At 38.8% G+C, this 24,149-nt stretch overlaps 1 protein-coding gene across 3 annotated transcripts in view; it reads left to right on the forward strand.

Moving 5' to 3' along the window:
• The window catches only part of NR2C1 (nuclear receptor subfamily 2 group C member 1), a 781,592-nt gene that overhangs the window by 302,825 nt on the left and 454,618 nt on the right, over nucleotides 1–24,149 (forward strand). For all 3 annotated transcript variants that reach the window (XM_044087641.1, XM_044087639.1, XM_044087640.1), the window contains exon 6: nucleotides 7,330–7,411. In XM_044087641.1, coding sequence (XP_043943576.1) covers nucleotides 7,330–7,411 — 82 coding nt within the window. The remainder of the gene's footprint in view (nucleotides 1–7,329; nucleotides 7,412–24,149) is intronic.

The following is a 24,149-nucleotide window of genomic DNA, read 5'->3' on the forward strand; positions in this document are numbered from 1 at the left end:
TCCATTCAAAAATGTCTGTAGCTACTGTTGACCAGGGTAGTTCAGGAATCTGGGTTAGCTAAAGTGGTTCTTTCTGTTGATGTGGCTTAGTACTTTCATCTTGTCCTGTATGTAATAGTACTATCTAAATGTCCTGTGACATAGAAGGCCAAAATACTAGCCCTCTTGCCCTTTTTTGGTAGAATCTGCTCCTGGGTGGCCATGATGCAAAATACTAATGTACTGTTGTTGCAAGGACTTTGGAGCAATTACTTTTGGACCTTTCATGATGATACCATTATCAATCTAAATCCCATCTCTGTAAGGAAAATAAGGTTGCAGGTCGCAGGTCTACTGGTAGGCAAGATTACTTTGACTGCCATCCTCGATCTCTGTAAGGAAAATATGGTTGCAGGTCTACTGGTAAGCAAGATTACTTTGACTGCCATCCTCGACTGATAAGGTGGTTGAGCTTCTGAACAGCTGTATCTGAAGCTGTATGACTTCTAAGCTCATTAAGATGTGTGGAAGAAAAGATTCTCACTTCCATGACTTCAAAGTCAATTTTCTCATTTTCATGCTGTTCAGTGGTATTTCTGGGCGATCTGGATAATGTATCAGCAAGATAAAGAAGTTTGCCTTTTGTATAGACAAAATTGAAATTATACTTTTACAATTTCAGCATCATGTCTTGCAATCTGGCAGGAGCTGTATGCATAGGCTTTTTCAAAATAGTGACTTGAGGTTGGTGATCTGTTTCAGCCTAGATAGGTCTACCATAAATATAATCATGGAACTTCGAACATGCAAACACAATTGCCAAGAGCTCTTTCTGTATCTGTGCATACTGCATTTCAGTTAGGGTTAGAGTTCTGGATGCATAGGCTACTGGTCTACCCTCTTGAAGAATGACTGCACAAAGACCAAATTTCAAAGTATCACAAGAAAGAGTAATTGGTTTGTGAACATCATAGTATCTGAAAGTTGGTGGACTGGCAATTCTCTGTTTCAGGACGTCAAACGCTCTCTGGTGTTACTCTGACCATGACCAAGATACATCTTGGTGTGTCAGATCTCTAAACGGTGCTGAAAGTTTGCTTAAATCTGGAATGAACTTGCCTGGGTAGTTAACCATGCCAAGAAAACATTGAAGGCTTAAACATTGTCTGGAGCTGGCATCTCGAGAATTGCTGATTGCTTGGAAGGATCTGGTTGTAAGCCTGATCTGGTAAATAAATAACCAGCATAAGTTAACTTCTTGTAGTCTGAATTTGCAGCTTAAGAGTCACTTCACATGCTCTTTCCAGAACTTTCTTGAGGTTTCTGTCATGCTCAGTTTCACCATTACATCCTCCTAGAAAATCATCTACTATAATAGCACATGGATAACCAGAAAAAATCTGCTCCATGACAAGTTAGAAGACTTCACTGGCAGAATTTATCCCAAATGGCATTCTCAAAAGTCTGCACCTGCCAAATGAAGTACTAAAAGTAGTGAGCAAAGAAGATTGTGGGTCAAGTAAAATTTGCTAAAATTAACTCTGCATCTGACACAGAAAAAATAATGGCATTTGGCATAAGAGCAGTGACTTCTTTGACTGTACTCATTGGATGATAAGGTCTTTTCAGTGCTTTGTTCAAATCTCGTGGATCAGAAGATATTCTGATATCATCTGAGCTTTTCTTATGAGCTACCACCATGGAAGATAACCATTGAGTTGGTTCTTCAGCTGGACAAATTACACCTTGCTGCACCATTTTATCTAGCTTGGGTTTGACTCTGCATAGCTACTGGAACATTCTGAGCTGGTCTGACATCTGGACTGACCTCTGGGTCTAACTGTAACTTCATGGAATACACAACTGGGAGTTTGCCTAGTTTATATTCAAAAAGATCAGCAAAGGTAGAGAAAATAGTCTGGGCGAAATTAGAATAGTTGTCTTTTAAGCTTACATGGTGGGTTTCCTCATTAAGTGAAATCAGTCCCATTCTCAGACTATCTTGGAAGCCCACCAATGGCTGCACATGTCTTGTGACTACATAAAATTGTAAGTTATAGCTGTTCCCACAGAGTAACATGAAAGCAGTACTGAATTACTTCACCACCATAAACAACAAGCTTCTCACATTTTCCCAAATCAAGCTTCTCACCAGCACATACTCTAGCAATTGATTCTGCTGACATAACATTGCAATTTGGACCTATGTTAGCTTTGAGCTCTATGGTTCTTCCATTTATCAGAAATGGACAAAATACGTCATTCTTTACCCATAAATCTACTGCATTGACTGTTTCATTAAACACAGACACACCATCAACATGAAAAGTAGGGTCACAGCTTTCTAATTGATTAACTTGTTTCTTGGAATGTTCTCTTTTAATAAAAGAATGAGCCTCTTTTGATTTACAAAATCTTTGAAAATGATTCCACTTTTTACATCTGTAGCATTTCTGACCAAAAGCTAAGCACTTCTCTCTTTTAAACACACTATTACCACCACAGTTGTGACCGTTGACTATGAGGCTAGGTGAGGGTACATGCTTTGAGTTTGCTGACTCACCCTTCTGCTTCATTGAGACTGTGCGCACACTGGAATTTGCTAGAAGGCTACTGGGTTTACCAGTGAGTGTTGCAGAGTTCACAGTTGCTGCCATGTGCTTGGGCCTGTTTCTTTTAACCATGTGCTGTGTTCTATCAACATTAGCTTTGGAAGACACTGGAAGCATGCATTTCTCATTTGTAAGCATATTTTTGTGTGCTTTTCTGTAAGCCCATATATCTGACAAATCTCAGTGGCCTTATTCAAAGTTAAATCACTGTCACAAAACAAAGTCTTTCTCACAGCATCAGCTTTAGCACCACACACATGTCTGGCTTTTATCAACCCATACAAAGTAGGAAAATGAGTGCTAGAAAATGTCCAACCAAGAAACATAAATAAACTAGCACTTAGAAGGAATAGATGCCAAAAATTTCAAACCGAACGACTGTCACAAAAAAAAAAAACTATACTTTATAAAATATGATAAAGTATAGTATTTTTCTTGTCACGTATGTTCGGTTTGTAATTTTTGCATCTGTTCCTTCTAAGTGCTAGTTTACTTGTGTTTTATCAAGAATCCACAAATGAAGACACAGCCCTCAATAAATAGCCAAAAACTCACGATATGAAAGGGCTGCAAGGAGTCTCTGACACAAAGCTCGATACCACACGCAAGTTTAATCCACAAACAAAATTATGTTTGTGGATTAAACTTGCGTGTGGTATCAAGCTTTGTGTCAGTGATTCCTTGCAGCCCTTTGATATTGTGCGTTTCTGTGTTTTATCAACTCATCCCTTAAATCACCCAATCTGCAAGTTTTAGCCTTGTTTCTCAAGTCAGTTATATATGCTTCAAAAGTTTCCCCAGCCTTTTGATCTCTTGTGTAAAATAAGTGTCTTTCCATTGTAATATTCATTTGGGGGTTGCACATTTCTCAAAATTTATGTTTTAGGCACTTGTGGGTCTTCCCTTGATTCAGCCAATGCCACTATATGATGGTTTTCCCCCTCTCCTGCCAACACAGCAGGTGCATACACAAATGAACGCTCTCTTTCTATGACTTCTGAACCAGCTAAATTAAGCAGAATAAATGCCTTTGCACGGGCATCTTTATCAGAAAATTCAGCTTGTATGAAAATATCGTACTCTTGCTCAGTCTCCAATTCTCTGCAATATTATTATCAAAGACAAGTGGACATGGTTTTCAAAATCATTCAGCCGTGCCAGCAAAGTATGCCCAAACACACTGAAAATATGGCCCTTGTAAGTATATATAAGAACATGCACACACAACCAGTACTTGTAAGAACATTAAATACACAATAAACTCTTTGAAATACTCTACTTTGTGAAATATACTTTCAAATGGCTGTAATTTGTGAAATAACCATACTGTTGTACTGCACAAACTTGTGTACACTTCATACACTTCGGATATCTTGAATAGATTTAATTAATGGGAAAAAGTAGCTCATAATGAAAAAATGTGGTTGTTCTCCTTATTTTATACATTTTATGCGATTTGGACATTATTTCAAACATTTTCATAACTATTTTTAATATCTTTATCAATAAGTCACAGTTTTAGACATTTAGTTTAACTAGAAATTTGTTTTGAGTGTTCTGATTGCTTCGGGTTATATTCTTTGAGTAAAAAATAATTTAAGTAAGTTTTAGTACTTGGAATTTGTTCCCGACCTGTTTTTGCAAATTATTCGTGCGGTGGGGATTATCCATTCCTCTGTATTCCTCCAACATTAACCGAGTGCCTCTTGGTCTTGATTCTAGTTCCCACTTCTGACATCATGTCGCTTGTCTTGGTTTACAGTTGATGATGAACAGGCGAGGTAGTTCTTTTATATGCTTTATTACATAGAAACACATCAGGATGGATAGCAGCAGTACAAAATATAAACAAACTGATTAACGGACAGACTACACAGACATGCATGCTTACATCTCAATATTTATAAACTTATGCAAGCCCATGGAAAGCTTCTTAAAGGTATACATACATATTGATCTACAGTATGAAACTGGTGCAATGCAAAAAGAGAATTTTCTGAATTTGACTCTTTCTCAGACATTCTGTGGGCTGTATTTCACACTGGCATTTTAACATGTTAAAGTCTGTAGCTACTGGTATAACCTTTATAAGGACAATAAGTTTAAAAAATGATTGAATTAATACTAAACTTGACAGCATTGAAATAAAAACAAACAAAAAAGTAAAAAACCTCCAAGCTTTAATAAAAGAACATCCAGTAAGTGCTTTCGTCTACATAAAGACTTCTTCAGATTGAATGGTTTGTAACACACGGACACCTTTTAAATAGCAAACACAATTAAAGTATTATTTAAAATTTCTCACATCAATTAAAAACAATTCTGTCTGGATTAGTGCCTTAACCTCTTTCTTTTTACAAACACTTTAAAATTTTCTTTATCATTCAAACCTGGAGCATTGTTGGCATCTAAATGTATCTGCCATCAATACTCTTTCCAATCTAATTCCTGCTCTGCATCAAACTTAGTTAAATAGTCTGGAACACCATCTATAACAAAGAATTTTGGCAAGCCTTTATACCCCCTGTTAACACAATGCTTACCCCAAGCATTATTAAGGTCCCTGTTTTCAAGTGCATGCAAGTGCTCATAAATTCTCTTATTTAACTCTCTAGTAGAGCATACCATAAACTATAGTCAATTGACACAACTCTCTAGCATCATCCTGTACTTTAATCAGTATAATTTCCTTTATACTATTTTGCTGAATAACTCCCATTTATATTTCCAAACTTCTCTGAAATCTTTCCTTGAAGTAAGTTGCACTACACCCTTCTTCTGAAAGACTTCATCTGCATTATCACAGTTTCTGTGGTTCGTAGTCTTCTTCTTCTTTCGGCTTTTCCTAGTTAGGGGTCACCACAGCGGATCACCTGTGCACTCATGATTGACAGTGGAGTTTTATGGTGTCGAATTGCTAGCCCGACGCCCAGCCTTCCACAGAATGCACACACACACGCACGCACTCACACATAGGGCCAATGTAGAGTGTCCAATCCACCTACAGCATGTCTTTGGGATGTGGGAGGAAACCGGAGCACCCAGAGGAAACCCACTCAATCACAAGGTTAAGGCACTAATCCAGGCAGACTCCACACAGAAGGCACCCCTGCCAAGGATCGAACTGGAGAGCCTCTTGCTGTGAGGCGGCAACGCTAACCGTTGCACCACCGCAGTCGCCCCGTTTTTGTGGTTCATAGTAATCATTTCTATTTTATCAAATTTGTTCTAAAAGTATGCTGTTTTATAAGACAGTTTGTCTCAACATGGACTCTTTTTCTAGCAGTGTTCTCATCTTTACACTCTTGTTTAGTAACAGATTTTATAAAACACCTTCCCATCCCTCAGATGTTACAGAGAAAGTAATGTAAAACCCTAGCAAAGATGGAAAAATATATGCTGTACTTAGGGCAAAGAAGGAAAACGTTTCAGAGCTAGTTAGACTTGCTGTGTAATTTTCTAACAGAGAACTGTATTGTGGCATAGTCTGAGCTAAGAAAGAGTACAACAGTTAGTAATTGAGAGAGAAGCTTTACATTATATTATAGTATATTGCAAAATAAAATCCCAGATTGATAATTATTGTGCAACAACTTCTTGCCTTCTGGAAGTGTAGCTGTTCTTCAGTGAATGCCCATATGGAGATGAGAGTGAAATGGTTGCCATTTATCATCTTTAACATCACTTAATGCTGTTCAGGTAGAAGAGATGTAAATGCTCAAGGGAATTTTTATTTTCATTTACAAGTCACTCATCTAATAATGTTGTCCCTAGCTTATCTGTTGTCTCATGTATACTGCTTTTTTCATCGCTTTGTACTCAGAAACAAAACTGTTGTAGCCACTGATGTGAGTTGCTATGCAAAAGCAAATTTGTTTGCTTTTATACAAATGTGAAGAGCAGAAATGGAAATACAAAGATAAATGTATATAATAGTATCTGTAAAATTTCCAGCAAATTAAAATGTCTCTATTTATTTTTAATTAAAAAATCAAGGACAGCTGTTGACATGTAAATTTTGATTTTGTTTACACAGTGGACCTGTATAGGTTTAAATAATTTTTTTTTTGTTTCCTGAGACCCCTACTTGTATCTTTCTTCTTTCTGGATTGTTTATTGGAGGCAGTTATGTTTTTTAGTAGAAGCAGCATGACTCGAAATGTGTTGAATCATCTGCACCCTTGTACAAGTTTGAGTTATGTGCAGTGCATATAGTTCTGGTCTTTTTGTGTCATGTGTTTACTTCCATGTATATCCTTAATGACTGCAGTGTACTACCTTGTTCAGGTGTTATCAGTATAGATTTATTTTATTTTACATTTGTTTACCGGGAAAGTCCAACTGGACAAATAGTCCATTTTCAGAGGAGGCTTAGGGAGAAAAACTCCACAAAATACAATTACAAAAGCTCCACATTATACAATTAGAAGTAACAGAGAAGTAGTACATGTATACAGTTTTAGAGAAAGACAAAAAAATTGTATACAAAAGAGATGTTACATGTATATCAGAGTGTGTGACTGGCTGTTGTTCATAGACCATGCTGTCTGTTGAAAGAATTAAAATTGTGCATAGAAACCACTGCCACATATACTCCTCTTTGGATGCACTTCTGGATAGCTGGTTATTTTTATATTTTCCTTGAAAAGATATTTGCCTTTTGAAAGAATGTATTCGCTAAGGCAAATTGCATGCAGATTGTCAGATACTTTACCTTATTGTTCCTTATGTCTTGTAGATTGTAGCAGATCCTTCAGAAGACCAAACTTCAGGAAAAACACCAGCAGAAACATGTGTCGTATGTGGGGATAGAGCATCAGGTATTTCTTCAGTGCTTCTGTCGCCTGTATCTAGAGAAATAGGTTTTTTGACTCCAAGTAGCCACTTTAGCCTCATTCCGCTGCATAATTAAAAATTAAACTCACTAGTCATATGAAGTCATGTTCTGCCAACTATTTCCAAGTGTTCATGGCACTTCATCAACAGCAATCACTGTTGTAGCTACTCCAGGCATTTTTTTGAATAAATTTATGGTGCGGCTACACACACACACACACACACACACACACACACACACACACACACACACACACACACACGTACAGACCTACCCTAGCTGTCTCATAATTAACCTCCCTTCCTCAACCTCCCAGGCAGATACACACTCAGCCATACATTAAACACACACAGTCCCACACAAACATATGCACACATGCACATCCTCAAATACTACCTGTCCACTAAACTCTCTGACACTTCTGTTGTAATGGAGGAACACTTGGTTGTGGCTGTGTTCATTAACATGAACATCCGAGAGTGGCCATGCTACTTTATGCAACCAGGAGAAATCACACAGCTGTGTAAATGCCTTACTGCAGGCATTTCTGGGGATGAATACATGAGTAATTAATGTATGACCCTTCCCCAGAATGGCTTATTAGCATTTAGCATGGCCACAGAGAGAACCCATCACAGCACTGCGTATCTTCATGCTAAAGCACTGTGGTAGGGTTGCCTCCGAATACAAAATTGTTATAATGAGGTGTGTACGAGGTCTACACCCTGAAGTACCTTTATGAATCTGCTCCAGTTATTTAAGTGAAAACACGTAAAACAAGAGAGAATAATGAAGAGCATGAAAATTGGTAGTTCTTTGTTGCTTTTTTGCTGAGTACAAGCAGCCTGCAGATACAGGCAATTAATCTGGAAAGGTATGAAGTGTATTCTGAGTGAAGTCTGTAATTAACTTTCTTGTGTGATTTTATTCAATAAAATTTTCATAACTTGACTTCATGAAAGATATATGTGTGTGTGTGTGTGTGTGTGTGTGTGTGTGTGTGTGTGTGTGTGTGTGTGTGTGTGTCTGTGTGTGTGTGTGTGTGTGTGTGTGTGTGTGTGTGTGTGTAATAATGAAGAATATAGAACATCAGTATAATACTCAATTAGAAGTCAACCATGTAGCGCTTTAAACTCTGTGATTACTAGTGTATGCATTCCTGAATGGAGTATGAATACTTTTACTGTGTATGACATATTTTAAGACAGCGGTGGTGGTGCTGCGGTAGCATTGTCGCCTCACAGTTAGACATTGCCCGTTCGATTCTCAGTTAGAGCATCTTCTGTGTGGCGACATGCGTGAACCTTCATTGAAGGTTGTGCTTTAGGTCCGGCAAGCCAGCACATAAAACTCTACTGCCAATCATTAGCAGACCGGAGTTCCGCTGTGGCGACCCCTAACCGGGAAAAGCCGAAAGACACAAACAAACAAACATAGGCATCACAGTCTGCTAAAGTCTACACTCCTATTTAAATTAAAAAATGCCAGACATTAATTTAATATCTATATGTTAGTAATATAAATCTGAAATATGCTCGGAAATGTTGCACAAACAAAATAAACAATAAAATGGCTATTTCAGAAGAGAAAAGAAGAAAAAGACCAAGAAAAATTAATAAAAAGTGAAAGAGAAGAAAATTAGCTCATATGACCTATCCCATAGACTAGACTAATGAGTCTTGTTTATTGATCCATTTTTACATAGTGAACAGTACATGATTACCCTAAACCGCAGTCTTACACAGCACAAAAAATCGGCGCATTTTACTTCTATAACTTTAAGAATAAGGGAGCAGATTTGAAGAATACCCAAAAGTGTACCTTGTGTTTATTAATTATTTAGCCTTGTTTGGTTTAAAGTTTATATAGGTAGGCCTTACACTGAAGTTGATCATTTACTCTGAGAGAAGTCTTTCAGAATTGCACTTAGAGCAACTCTTTTATCTGGCCCTGAATATTTCTTCCCACGATGAATACTTATTTAGTACAGACAACCGTTTGACCTTATGCTGAGATGGTAAAATCTCTGATCTATAGCTCTGGTGCAGAATGCCTGCATTTTTCTATTTGAGGAAGATTTGGAATTTTCTTGTGTCTAGTAATGTCTTTGTAGAGACTAATATTAATGAGTGTATAAGATCTGTTGCTTTAATCTCAGAGAGCATCCCATAAATAAGCAATCATTTCCTTTCCACATCTTTCAGGGAATGGATCCTTTCTTCAGTTTTCCAAATGTCTGCTCAAAAGGACTGAATGTAGGTACATTCCCACACTATGCTAAGTGTTTTTGCTGTCTGCTGCCCAGTATCTTCAGCAATTACACTGAAGATATAAAATACCTGGTAAAAAATGGGTGTTAAAAAGAGCATGTGCAGGCATTTCCAGGCAAGTTGCTTAGGTGATAAAATAACAAAGGATTAAATAGATGCAATGTTAGCAACCTGGTCATCTCTCAGTTCTTGATGTCTTTCCCTTAAATACAAATCCTTTGAACTAGATGTAGGATTAATGAGAATGTCATTAAGCAGGTAATAAACTGTTAAAAATGTTCATTGCTATATCTTCTTATTTTTTGTTACTGTCAGTAATTAACTTTTCAAGGGACAGTGGCAACTGGTTCATTATAACTAAATAGTTAAGTAAGAAATTTAAGTTTGAAGCTGTGGGCAGTTAATAGTTAAGTAATTGCCTCACCAGGAGCCTTTGTACTTCAAAGATTTAAATGTAAGATTACACCTAAAAGTGTACCCTTTTTAAATTGAAAAGTTAATGTTTATTGAAAGAATGCACATTGTTTTTCTCATCTGGGAGAGAAATAGAGATAAGATAAAAAAAATAATCTGTTTCAACAGGAACAGTTGCTGTAATATGCACATCAATATCGTTAACCTTAATTTTATAATAGGTAATTCCTCTGTGTACAGTCATTGATTTGGAGTAACTGCTCCTATTTGGAAGAGTAGCATCATTTGTGGAAAGTGTATATAGTTTGCACATTTAATGTGAATTAAGAGGATTTTTTTTTTAAATTAATAGTTTTGTTTTGGTTTATTGAGTGTTTTTGTTGACACTCAAAATCAGGAAATGTGACATGGGTTCAAATATAGAGAAGTCGCAACTACTTACAAGATCAACCTGCCAGTTGTCACTGTGTGTATGTAAACTGTAAGATGGAAACGTGTTTGAAAAAACTGTCATGTATAATGTGTGTTAATAGAATTTTTTATCAGAATGGTTGGTTTGTCAGTATTAACATGGACTGTAAATGGATTTACAGATCTACACAAAAATTAAATAGTACTGAATATTAGGAAATCTAGGATGCAAATAGCAATGCTACAAGAGATGCATTTGGACAGGAATGAACATGTGAATTTGACTAAGAAAGCATTTCAAAGTGGACATTCAGCCAAATATGAAGAACAGTGGTAAAGAGGAATACTACTTGATTGTAAGAGGGGCCCCAGTAGTGACAAAAGAGGAGAAAAAAATGGCAATAATGGTATTTTTGTGGTAACAGGGAGTTGTTGGTATGAAAAGTGGATTATGCTGGCCTGTAATTATATTCCACCTAAAACTTCTCTTATAGACTTAGGAGAATTTTTGGAGAAATAATAAACTTTCGGCAGGGAATATTATTTAAGAGTGGAGACTAGATCCTAGTTTGCAATAGTGACTGTGCACCAGGGCACATAGAATGAAAAATATAGTAAGACAGGGTAGATTTTTGAAGAGTTATATTTAACAGTTTTGTATGAAAGATGTATATTCAGTAGTAGAAACTCAGAATTTGCATATTATTTCCCAAGATACAATAACTGGGCTAGATTTGATAAAATGTATATGTCATAGGACCATATGTATTTAAATGAAAGATTTGAGACCCGTCCAATAACTATATCAGATCACACACCAGTAAAACTGAGATAAAGATGTAGGGTAATGATGTGAAAGTGTGACATTTATACTTTCCTGCTTACTAAAAGAGGGGAATTTAAGGAATGGATAGTGGGTACAGTGTGAGCATTATTAGAGGAGTTAGAAATTACTTCAGAAGAATAACTAATAAGTGGGATAAAGGTTACTGGAACCATAGGCAAAGGGGGCAGGCACTCCCCATTTTCCACAGACTAATGATCTGTGCTCTTTGCTGCCCCAAACACTTATTTCATCTACAGTAGCAGAAAATAAAGAAACAGGTTTGAGTTTAGTTAAACAAGCTTGTTTCTTAATTTGCTGCTGTAATAGTTGAGTGTTTTGTGATTTGGAACAAAAAAAGCAGGAAAATCTGCACTGGTGGCCCCACCTGCATCTGTATCTTATTGGCTCTCTAGATGCAGATACAGTGTGATTAGCTGCAGTGTGATTAGCTGCAAAAAAAAAAAAAAAAAAAAAAAAAAAAAGAGTACCTCTCAAATAATATTGCAGGACCATTCTCATTTTGTTCTCATATTTTTCCTCCTTCCCACTAAAAATTTTTAATTTCTGGTAAGTCACTGAGGATTATGGTCAGTAAACGCCAGTTGTTAAAGTTTCATACTTTTTATTGCTCAAAAAATACATGTCAATACCAGGGCCATCAGGAGGCATATGTAGTTACCCTTTTTTTTTTCAGAAGAAGGGCATATTCTGTATTGTGTGTGTGTGTGTGTGTGTGTGTGTGTGTGTGTGTGTGTGTGTGTGTGTGTGTGAGAGAGAGTCTTCACAACTGCGTATGTGTGATTATACATGAGTGCCTGTTAAAGCAAGTGTTGTTTTTCATCCTGTGTGGACTTTGTTTTTAGTATTATGTCATGTTTTAATGATTGTGTGATTTCAATTTTCAGTCTGCAGCTTTAAAAGTATTAATTTCACTCATATAAAAAAGTTGCTGTAATATGGACTTTTAAGTATTCTGCACACACTCACAGTTACTTATGTATGTAGAGATGTTATATCCTCTGAAAGAGAAAAAGCAACAGTAGCAACTTAAATTGTTTGTGTTTTTTGCAGAAAGTCCCGGATTTTTTCTTGTTTTTCCTTGTACCTCAAAATATTTTTGATTTTCAGGTAAATCATGAGATGTCAATAATGCTAGACATTATAGTTCATACTTCATATTGGTTAGAAACTGCATGTTGATGCAAATCCTGATATATTGACTTTTAAGTGAATTAAGAGTAATATTTGAAAAGTTTCCCTGATTCTGTCTCCCCATTATTTTTGTTATGTCCAGAATTCTTGAGTAAAGAAGTTGAAGGTATTTAGTGTCAGTAGCACTGCAGGCCGCATGCTTGCAGATAGTGCTGGAAGACCAGGAGGCTGTAGGCTGTATTCCCACTCTAGGTGATTGGATTGCTGGCATTTAAGTGCAGCATTTTCAGGGGGTTGCACTTCTTAGTCTCTCATCCTTCAGATGAGATGTTTAATCAAGGTTCCATCTGCTTGAGTTGGTGGTAGCTGAGGTGAATGTAAAAGAACCCATAGAACCTATCAAAAAAAGTAGAGGCCCTTTATTTTATGCAACATAAAACAAACACATTATTTATATATTTACAGAATATACATATATTCAGGCACAAATATACACATTTCTATTTTTTTTACTATTTATAATTTTTCTTATAACATCTTTATTGTTATTCTTCCATAATTAACGACCACTCCTCCTTCCATAACCATAGTCTAATTTTTCACAATACATTACCAAAATCCATTTTCCATTAACAAAATGTTATTCAATCTTTCATACCAAATAACCTATAGTATATAAAATAAATTCTTATCTACTCTTTTTCTATATTCTTTCTTTTTTTTCATATAATATCAATACATAATCATGTTCATGTCTATATTGTTAATTTCATTAATATTCTCAATTTTTTTTCTCCCAGTAAAGTAACCACACTCTTTCAAATTTATTTTTATATGGCATATTCCCCTTTAATGGCAGCTTATTTATTTTCAGTCTCCGTAAGAAAACCTGTCATTTTACTATCTTGGTACACCACTTTTTCCTGACTTTAATGGGTTTAATCACTTCTTCTGGTAAACTTACCCATGGATTTACATTATAATATTTTTATCTCATTATTACACCACATCCTTCCATCTTCCTCTATATCATCATTTTTTATTTTCTGTGTTAGTATTTTTCTTCATAATTTTTCATTTTTTCATTTATATATTCTTTTCTTGTTCTCATCCTCTCCCATAACTTTTTGTACTTATGTTTAAATATTCTCACTACTAATTTCTCATTTACTTCCTTTACCTAGTTTAATACTCTGTAGAATTTTAAAGAATCGGAATAAACAACTGGATTTAGTAACTCAAACCCCCCTTCATCTTCGCTCATATACAACAACCTCTTTTCACTGGGTTTAATATTGAACCCTATATGAACGAAAACACCAATTGCACAATTTCCTTTTGATATTTTTGTGGGATCATGTAAGCATTTGACATATATGCTTTTTTCCCATTAATAAAGAATTCATCAGATAAACCCTTTTCCTGAATGTTAGTGTGTATGTCTTCCACAGAAGACATATTTCTTTACTTTTTATCAAAGCCTCTCTTTGCATCATAACTACATAATTTTTCCCAAGTTTAACCCTAGCAAAGACACCTCATTCATTGAAAAATACACCCTCCCCAATTTTCACATCACCCAAACCCTTACTTTTATCTTTAGCCAAGGTCATTCTCATTTTCTTTAAACATCTAGACAAACCAACATTTTCTTCAGCCATATTTTGTTCTTAGCAACTACAACTATATCGTCTGTGTATGTCAGAACTACTGGAATCACCACCTACTTTTGCATCACATATCTATTGTCTTTCATTTTAAGCTATTTCACTCACTATCACATTCATTACCAGTGTAAAAAATCTTCCCCTCATGAGACATCCTTTTTATACCACTTTTCATGCATATTTCTTTACTTAGCTAGCCGTTCACTAGTACTGTCACTCATTTATTTTGATATGCTAACATACGCACTCTCCTAATTCTGTTGCCTATTCCATACTTCTCCATAATGTCCTACAAAGCATCATGTCCTGCTGTATCAGAAGTCTTCATAATATTGCGTACCCTAAATTTCACAGCCTCCCTTTTACTTATCCAAAATTTCTCTCATAACCAGTAACAATTCTTGATATCTCTTCCCTTTTATACCATATATACTTTCTTCCATCTTATCCCTCATTCTTTCTTCTATTCTCCATTGTATTATTCTCATTAAAATGTTATAATCTGTATTATTTAGTGTGATGGGTTTCCAGTATTTTATTTAATTTTTCTCATCTTTCCTCCGTATAAATTACAATATCTCATTATATAGCTTCAAAAACAAACCCTTCCTTCAACCATTCATTCAGTACATTTACAAAATACTCCCTTTGTCAATCCACTTTTTTATTATACATTCCATACCCAACATCATCTGGGCCTAATACCAAATCAACATTTACTTTCCTAAGTACTTATCCATTTCACTAATAGTAACTTTTTTTTCAAAATTTTCCTAAACGTGTTCTGGAATTTTTTTTTCACTTTACATTATCTCCTGTTTTCCTTCTGTTTACTCTTATATACATTTTCTACACCCTGTACTACAGTACTCATAATTTGCCTGTGTTCTTTTTAAATCTCCGTTTACATTTTTCATTTCCCTCATTATACTAATATCCTCCTTTAATATTTTACTCAAACATGCAGATGACTGCTCCCTTCTTCTTTGTGAATAATGTCTCTGCCTAAACAGTAATGCCATCATTTTTCTTGATTGCTTTTATATATTTATTCTTCTGTGTCTTAATACTCTGTTGTATTATTACTTAAATTCTGTCATACATTTCTAAACATTTTCACATACCTCACTTTCTCTTCCTTATGTCATCCTGCCATTGGAAAAAAAACACATTTTACATTTCTTTTTTAAATGTAGTCCACCATTCAGGTCAGTTTTTATAGAAGTCTTTCATGGTTATATGATCTTTCCATAGCTGCAATACTTCTGCTCTCCAGTTTCATTCCATAATCTCTAATTTATTATTTTTATTCTCTTTTCTGTTTTAATATACTTCCTTTCTTCTATCACCTCCGTCCATATTGCTAAATGGTCTGAAAAACCCATCACAACTGTATCACCATATGTTACCACCAAATCTTCCTATAATACAAAGTAATCAATTTCAGATCCAAGTGCCAGCCTTCTGTAACTCCATTGCCTTTTGGTCCACACAGTTAATTTACCACATTTTATCACTTTCTGTATTTTGTTACATATTTTCTTTTCTTTGTACACATTCCTCTTAAATTGCAAATAAAGTCCCCTGCAATTATAATTTTCATGTTAACCACCATATAGTCCAGTATTTGATTAACCAGATTTTATTTTTCCCTGCTAGTTATATATGTATATAATGCTATAATTCTGTAAACATCTTCTCTTCACCACACATTCACAGTGGTTAACCTTCCCATCCTTACCAATGTTATATCTGGTATTTTCACTGTTTTTACACAACACAGCCACTCTAGAACAGTCCTTACTTACTCAGTTCCATATTATATTTACACCCAACAATTCTTCTGTTTGCACTCTTTCTTCACTTGTCAGAAATCTTACATTCTGTAGCAGACTAACACCCACATAACATTTAGCACACCATTCATAGGATCATAGGAGGTTACTAGGCTAATGGCCCTGAGGCCCTTACAAGCCTAGCCAAGAGTTTATCCCCCAAAAAAGAAACAACAGTCAGCACCTGTCACCCCTGTCAGTGAGGGACACAGGTGGAACCCCTAGGACAAATTTGTGGTTTCCCATTCACTCATCAAGGTTGCGCTTGAAGAGGGTCAGCAAAGTACTCTGTTTGACTGGTATGGGAAGTCTATTCCAGAGTCTGGGCAGTTTCTGGGAGACAAACCTGTCTCTCCAGCAGGTTTTGTTGATGTCACTTATCAGATTTAGGCCTTTCGAGTGGGTAATGCATGAGGAGTTAGACTTAAAGATATGGCGCATCTCTAGTAGGGTAGGTTTCGAAATTGCCTTGTAGGTGAGACACAGATCACCTCTGAGCAATCTGTATGATACAGAATAGAGTGATAGTGATATAAGCTTGTCCACATAGGACAGGTGTTGGAGACCATGGATTCTGTTTCTGAGGTATTTCTGTGGCCTTTCCAGTTGGCACAGGTGTTTGCAGAGGTATGTACCAAATGGGCCATTATACTCAATTGTAGGCCTAATGAGGGAGGAGTACTGAAAGGTAATAACCTCCTTTTTTCTGGATGCAGTCCCTTTACTTATGAGATGAACCAAGTAAAAGGCTTTTCTGACCACTGCCGCCACATGATGGTGGAACGTGAGATTGTTGTCAACCTGAGTAGCCAGATCTCTAACCACAGATTGTGTGCTTAGGGGGTCGCCGTTAATGTGGTAATCAGGGGGTCTGTTTTTGCTGAATGGTATGATAAGACATTTTTTGCGTGTAACTTAAGGCCATGACTTTGACACCAGATATTTGTTGCTGTGAGACCCTCTCGCAGTATGATAACATCATTTGGGGAGTCAATAACAGCACCCAACGTACAGTCGTCCACAAACTTGGTCAGCCACAGACCTTTTGTCTTTGCCTGGACCTCTGAGAAGAAGATGCCAAACAGCAGGGGTCCCAGGACAGATCCCTGGGGAACACCACTAGTGACAGGTCTGCTGTCGGAGGTGGAGGTGCCTATTTTGACTCTTGTGGGCCCTATTGGTGAGCCAGTTGGCAACCCACCTGATGAGATAGGGATTTATGCCAAGTTGTGTTAGCTTTTCGATTATGCCCGAGTGGGGGATTGTGTCAAAGGCCCTGGCCAAGTCAAGGTAAGCTGTATACTGACTATCCTTCATCCAGGGCTTTGGTGAAAGTCTCAAAGAAGTCACCCAGGTTCAACAGGCAATATCTGCCCTTGACAAATCTGACCTGGGTGGGGTCAAGTGCTTGGAGATTGCCTGTGTCATGGTTTGTGAGATCCATATTAATAAGCTCCATGGCTTTACAGATCAGACTTGTCAAGCTTATGGGGGCGATAGTTTCCAGGGTCAGTAGTGGAACCACCTTTGTGCAAAGGGATGACAATAGCAGTTCTTCACTCTGTTGGAATGAAGCCCTGTGGTAGAACAGGGTGCTCAATGGCAAAGCTAGTTCTTGCTGGAGATGGTGCAGAATACAGCCTGGGATACTATCTACGGAGATGTGAGGTGTGGGACAAGTATCGGGGATGTCAAATGACCCTTTGGGGGGGGACAGGGGCATGAAGTTTGCGCTGAACCTGTCTGCTAGCAGGTTGGCTAAGTCAACAGGATCAGTGTAAGTGATACCGTTAAGTACTAATTTGGGACAAACCTGGGCTTTGCCATGGAGGTTTCTGATGTAACTGAAGAAGGCTTTTTGATTTCCCTTCGTTTTGGAGGCTAGTTTCGATTCATAATTGGCTTTGAAGGTTTTCACTAGAGATCTATTTGCTTGTTGAGGCTAAGGAGGGAGTTTTTCAAATTTGAAATTTGTTCCTTTTTACCCTTGGACAACACTTTCTTCCTTTTGTTGAAAAGCCTGTTGATAGAGGATGTCCACCAGACAGGTTTATGTTTCCTTGAGGAGCAGGTTTTACTTCTGTTGGGTATGGCTGAGTCCATGCAGTTGTACAGGTGCTTGTATACTGCATTAGCGTACTGTTCAGCATATTTGTCTGCATCCTCTGAGGGGGGCGGTGGTGTGAAGCTACTGATACCCTCCCTTAGGAGGTTTTAGTCAGCTTTTGAGAAGTTTTTTAGCCTGGTTACAGCTGGGTGGGGGTGGGGGGTGGGATAGAAACTTCGAATGAGACAGACCGATGATCTGATCTCACCAGGGAAGAACGTACTATGGGAGTGGTACAGCGTTCACCCATGTTGGTGAGAACCAAGTCCAGAAGGTTATATCCCCTTATGAGGGATGAGATGAGGTGGTCTAGTGCGTTAGAACTGATGAAGTCAAGGAGTTGTTGGGTGAGCACATTAGTGCTGGAATAGTTCACCCAGGCTGTGGTGGAGTAGTTGAAGTCACCAATGATTATGGTGTTAGGGGGTACCTTGATAGAGTCAAGTAGGTCCAGGTAGCAGGAGTGGCTGTCCTGAGTCATGGGGGGGGGAGTCTATAGCTGGCTATAGCTTAAATAGGTGTTTTTCCAACTGTCAGTTGCACCTGGAGTAGTTCCAGTGCGTCATGCTGGCAAACCAGTCTGGAGGTATGCCTATTCTTAATGAAGACAGAGACTCCATCACCCTTAGTCTTCCTAACCTCATTTTGGGGTTAGAATGTGTGGAATGAGGTATAGCCTGGTAAGGCAGGGGTGCTCTCCGCAGCCCTCAACCAAGTTTCCGTGACCACACAGACTTCAGCATCTTCTAGTGCGATGAGAGCCTCCAATAAGTGTATTTTCAGGTTAAGACTCCTAGTGTTAAGCAGCATGAACTTCATACCTTCTTACAGTGTTAATAATACTGTTCACGTTTACTGAAAGTACTCTGAAGTTGTCGCTTTTCCTTCTTGTTAAGTTTAGGCGAAATATTTTCCTGTGGCAGGGATAGCCACCCAGTGTTGTAAACCTTGGCTCTAGATGATTGTTACTGTTGGAAGTGACACTCCAACCACACATGCAAAATGGGAAAAATCGGTTTTGGATTGATGGATGGATTTTTAAATTTTCATTTTCTTATTTTTACTCTTTCCCCTGTTGAACATTTTTTCTTGGTTTTATGTGCAAATAATCCTTGATCCTCAGACAAAGAATTTTCAGTGACTAGAACTTCAAAAAATGATTAGTGTCATTCCCTTCTCCTGACATCTCTTCCTGCATGCACACTTTCTCATTTTCCCCCTTGATATTTTTTCTTCTTCTGGAGTTTTTTCTTCACCTGTTTTGCCCTCTCCCCCAGCTTCTTGCCCTTCCTTGTGTATTTTTTCTTTCCCTTTCCCCTTCATTTTCATTATTTTCTGTTTGCTTTTGTCAAACCATCCAAAAGTGTCCATTTTTGTATACAACCTGCATTCAGGCACACACCTTGCTGTTTATTGGTTACATTGATGTTCTTCATGTTTCACTGTTGCAGTCATCACATTTAGGTTATCTGCCTGCAGGTAGCCCTCAGCTGGCCTAAATACCAGAGTCTTCGGATTTCCGTGACGGATGCTGTCGCTTCTTCCATGACGTCAGGTCGTCAGGGGTATAAAACATGCAGCCGATGCCATTACATCAGTCTTTCTTGCTGTGTGGTGCCTGAAGCAGAAGTAGTTCACAAGTGCCGGTCAACCAACTCCTGAAATTTTAGTTTTCAAGTTTCAGACCTGAAGTCTTCAAAAAGATAAATACCCCTTTGGGGATCCTTTTTTCTTGTTCTAACCGATGTCAGAAAAAAATAACAATTGTCTTGCCTGTGGAAAGCAAATACCTCATAGAGATTTTCATGCTTACTGCGTCATCTGTTTAGGCCCAGACCACGACATCCCTCGCTGTCGGTTTTGTGCTTTGTTCAATGCCCGAACTATTCATCGTCAGGCTATTTTTGTAGCTAAATACTTTCGTTCTCGATCTCCGTACTCTGAAATGGCTTAGTTAAGCCATCCGACTACCGATCTTCCAAAAAAATGTAAGGATGAAGACGGAGACAGACCGCATAGGTCCAAAACTGCCGACGATGCTTCTGTTAAACTAGTCACCAGTCCGCCGGTACTCAGTGAGGCGCTTTTGCAGCTCCTGATACCCGCTACTACAGATTTGCAGGCCTCTACTGAGACCCTTTCGGAGTCCGGTATGCCACGAGATGCTTCTTCGACTATGGAACCTGCGGATGTCTCTACCTTGGATGGGCCTGGAGCCACTGTGCAGGCACCGGCTTCTGAAGGTGTTTTCAGGCCTACCGATTTTCATGTTAAACCGATGACTTCATTTCAAGCTAAGAATACCGAATTCCTCAGGCCTAAAGCTCACACTCTGCCTAGAAAACCGGCAACCAAACTGCATTCTCAGGCCCATATGCTTCAAAAACAAATGATTAGAATGACTGAAGACCTTATTACCTTAATTATGGGAAGACAGCCTTCCCCCTCTAAGCGACCTAGAACTGATTTTCTTTCTGATTCTTCTGATCAGGAATCTGATATCTCTGTTCCTTCTGACTACCAGGATTTTCCCTTATCTACGTATGAGGATTCTGATGCAGAGGATTCCATTCCCTCTGCTTCCCCTCCAGAAGATTTTTCTTTTGGTGAAACCTTGCATACCCTTAAGGAGCATTTTCACTGGGAAAGCCAGAACTATTCTGAGTCCAAAAAGAGACTTAGGGAATTTTTACTCCTGCCTATTCACAGGCCTCTAGCTATCCCTCCTGTTCTGGAGATTGTAGATGATGTTTTCTTGGAATCCAGCCTTACCCCAGACACTTTGCCTCCAGCTCCTGGGAAACCGGACAGGTACTACATAGTACCTGACTCTCACAAATTCCTCTTCAAGAATCCTACTGCAGATCCAGAGACCATTTCCCAAGGACCAAAAGGCATTAAGGCTACTACTGCCAAAAATCCTATCCCTTCTGATAGGGACTCTAGAGCTTTAGACAGATTGGGTAAGAAGGTATGTACTTCTACTATTTTGGCCATTAGGGCTTTAAATTGCCAGTTTCATATGTCAGCAGCATATTATGGGACTACTTAAACAGAAAATTATGTTGATTCCTGACTGTGCTGAACACAAAGAATTACAGGATTTAATGCATTCTGCTGAACAAGTTGGTAAACATACTTTGCAATGTGGTTTTGATGCTTTAGAAGCATCTTGCAGGGCTGCTGTCACTGGGCTTGTACTTAGAAGGCATGTTTGGCTTAAAGAACAAAACTTGCCAGATCATGTTAAAGCTAAATTACTGGATGCACCCTTAAACCAAGATTGCCTTTTTGGCAACAAAGCAGAAGAAGTCCTCAAAAGGGTGGAGGAAAAAGCTAAATCTATGCAAACTGGTAAAGATGTCTTACAAGTACAGCCTCCTAGATTCAGTAGGCATTGGCCTTCAAAGAACTGGTCTTTTCCAGTCCCTTCAAGGCCTTCTCGGTCCAAACCCAGTAGCAGCAGACCACCAAGACTTCAGACTCAGGCTATGCACAGATCTAAGCAGTGGGGGGCTCCCACTTCCAAAGCCGGGAGTAGTAAGCCACCCCCTATGGAAAAATGGCACAATGACTTATCCTTAACTCTTCCAAGCCCTGCTCAACTACTTGCTCCCTTAGGAGGAAAGCTCACACTGCATGCAAAAAACTGGGAACTCATTACCCAGGACAAATGGGTTTTAAACATAGTTTCTCTAGGATACAGATTCCACTTCCACTCACTGCCAACCCCAAGTGGATGGCCAAGACTCCCCCCAAAATCAATGGGCGGAGGCCCAAAATCAAGTGCTCTCTCTCCTCAGTATCAGGGCTATTCAACCTGTCCCAGCAGAACAAAGGGGACAAGGTTTTTATTCAAGACTGTTCCTGGTTCCCAGAAAAGAAAACTCCTGGCATCCTATCCTGGACCTGTCTATTCTCAACACCTTTTTAGTGGTTCCAAAATTCAAAATGCTAACTCTTCAACAGCTTCTACCTATGCTAGCCAAGGATGCCCGGCTGGCAACCCTAGACTTAAAAGAAGTTTACCTGCACATCCCAATAAGGGAATACTGCCCTACATTTCAGGGTGGGCTCCATGCACTATCAGTTCTCTGCACTTCCCTTTGGCCTATCTACTGCACCCAGGGTATTCACAAAGTGCCTAGCTCCAGCCATTGCATTTTGCAGGCAGAGAAATATTCAGATTTGCCCATACTTGGACAATTGCCTGATTCAGGCAGAAAGTCAGGGCTTGCTATTACAACACCTGGTATTTGTAAAGAGACTTCTAACCTCACTGGGGTACACCGTCAATGAGAAGAAATCACACCTAGTACCCTGCCAACAGATTGTATTCCTGGGAGCAAGCTTGAACACAGCTTCCCAGATGGCATTCCTCTCTCCGGAGAAACACATTTATTTGACAACCTACTTCAACCTACTGGCCACAAAAATCCAGCTATCTGCAAGGAAAATCATGCAAGCCCTGGGGTTCATGGCCTCTTGCATTCTGTTAATTCCATATGCAAGACTACATATGAGGAAACTTCAATGGTATCTAAAAAGTCTATGATGTCAACATTCTCAGGACCTGGAAACAATGATTCATATAATTCCTTGTCTAAGGGCAGAGTTCCTTGATTGGCCAGAGGCCTGCTACCACAACAAGAGACTCCCTTTCACCCTACTCCCTGTCGCCCAAACCCTAACAACAGACTTATCAGACTATGCATGGGGGGCTCACATGGCAGGGCAGTGCATTCAGGGCAAATGGAACCCAAAACAGACGCACCTGCATATCAATCAAAAATTAATTTTAGCTTTACAGAATGCTCTGACAGCCTTCAAAGACCTTATTCTTCCAGGACATCTATTGGTAAAGACAGACAACACCACAGTTATGTGGTACATAAACAAGCAGGGGGGAACCCATTCCAACCCAATCTGCAGACTAGCTATGGCTCTGTGGAACACAGCCTTGAGCTATCAAGTAAACTTGCAAGTTCAGTTCCTGCCAAGCAAAGAAAATTCACTGGCAGACGACTTAAGCAGAAATCTCATGGACCCACACGAATGGAAACTGGAACCCAAAATATTCAAGCTCTTGAGGAACAAATGGGGGACACCAGAAGTAGTCCTGTTTGCCTCACCTCAGAACTACCAATTGAACAAATTCTGCACCAGAACTCCCCATAGTCAAGCTTGGAAAGTGGATGCCCTGTCCTTTACCCGGTAAAGCCTCTGAATTTATGCCTTTCCCCCTCTGCCTCTCCTCTCAAAGGTTCTACTAAAGATCAAACAGGACAAGCCAAGGACAATCCTGATTGCCCCAGACTGGCCACACCAGCACTGGTAACCCGTTTTGCACAGTCTGACAGTGCTGCAACCATGGCACCTGCCTCAGACCCCTTCCTTACTGTCCCAGCAGGCAGGCCAGATTCTACACCCTCAGCTTCAAACCTGAACCTTGCAGCCTGGCTAAAACAAGACACCCTCTACGTTTGTTGCTGCTTTCCTGTTATACTTCCAGTCACTGCTACATAGGTTTTAACTGCTGCATTCTCTGCTGCTACATCCCCTTTTTCCTTTTCCACATTACCATCCTCATCACTTCTGAAAAAGTTATTTGCCATCTCGCCCCATAAAACAGCAGAACTATTTTCTGGGTCATCCTGCTTGATAATTTTTAATAGAATTCATCTGCAAGTTCTGTTATCTGCATCACTTCAGCAGACTGGCTTACTTTCTTCTCCATGGAGACAGCAAAACACTGCTCATTTGTAACATCCAGCACACAGTGATACTTATTTATGTTCTGAAGCTCCATATAAAATAAAATTTTCTCCAAATTCTTACTTTCCACCTCCAAACTCTCTATAGCTTTTCTCTCCTACATGCTGTTTCTTCCGTTAAGCCTCTTCCTTGCTGCTGTAGGAGCCCTCTAGTGTCATCTAGCAACTCAAGAAAGTAGGGGATGTGCCGTGATGCTGTGGCCAAATTTCTCATAGTAGTATAACTTTACCCCCCTCTCACCCACTAAAGGGCCCATATCTATAC

The sequence above is a fragment of the Protopterus annectens genome, chromosome 11.part0 (genome assembly GCF_019279795.1).
Source record: "Protopterus annectens isolate FY-2018-M chromosome 11.part0, PAN1.0, whole genome shotgun sequence".
NCBI classification, from domain to species: Eukaryota; Metazoa; Chordata; order Ceratodontiformes; family Protopteridae; genus Protopterus; species Protopterus annectens.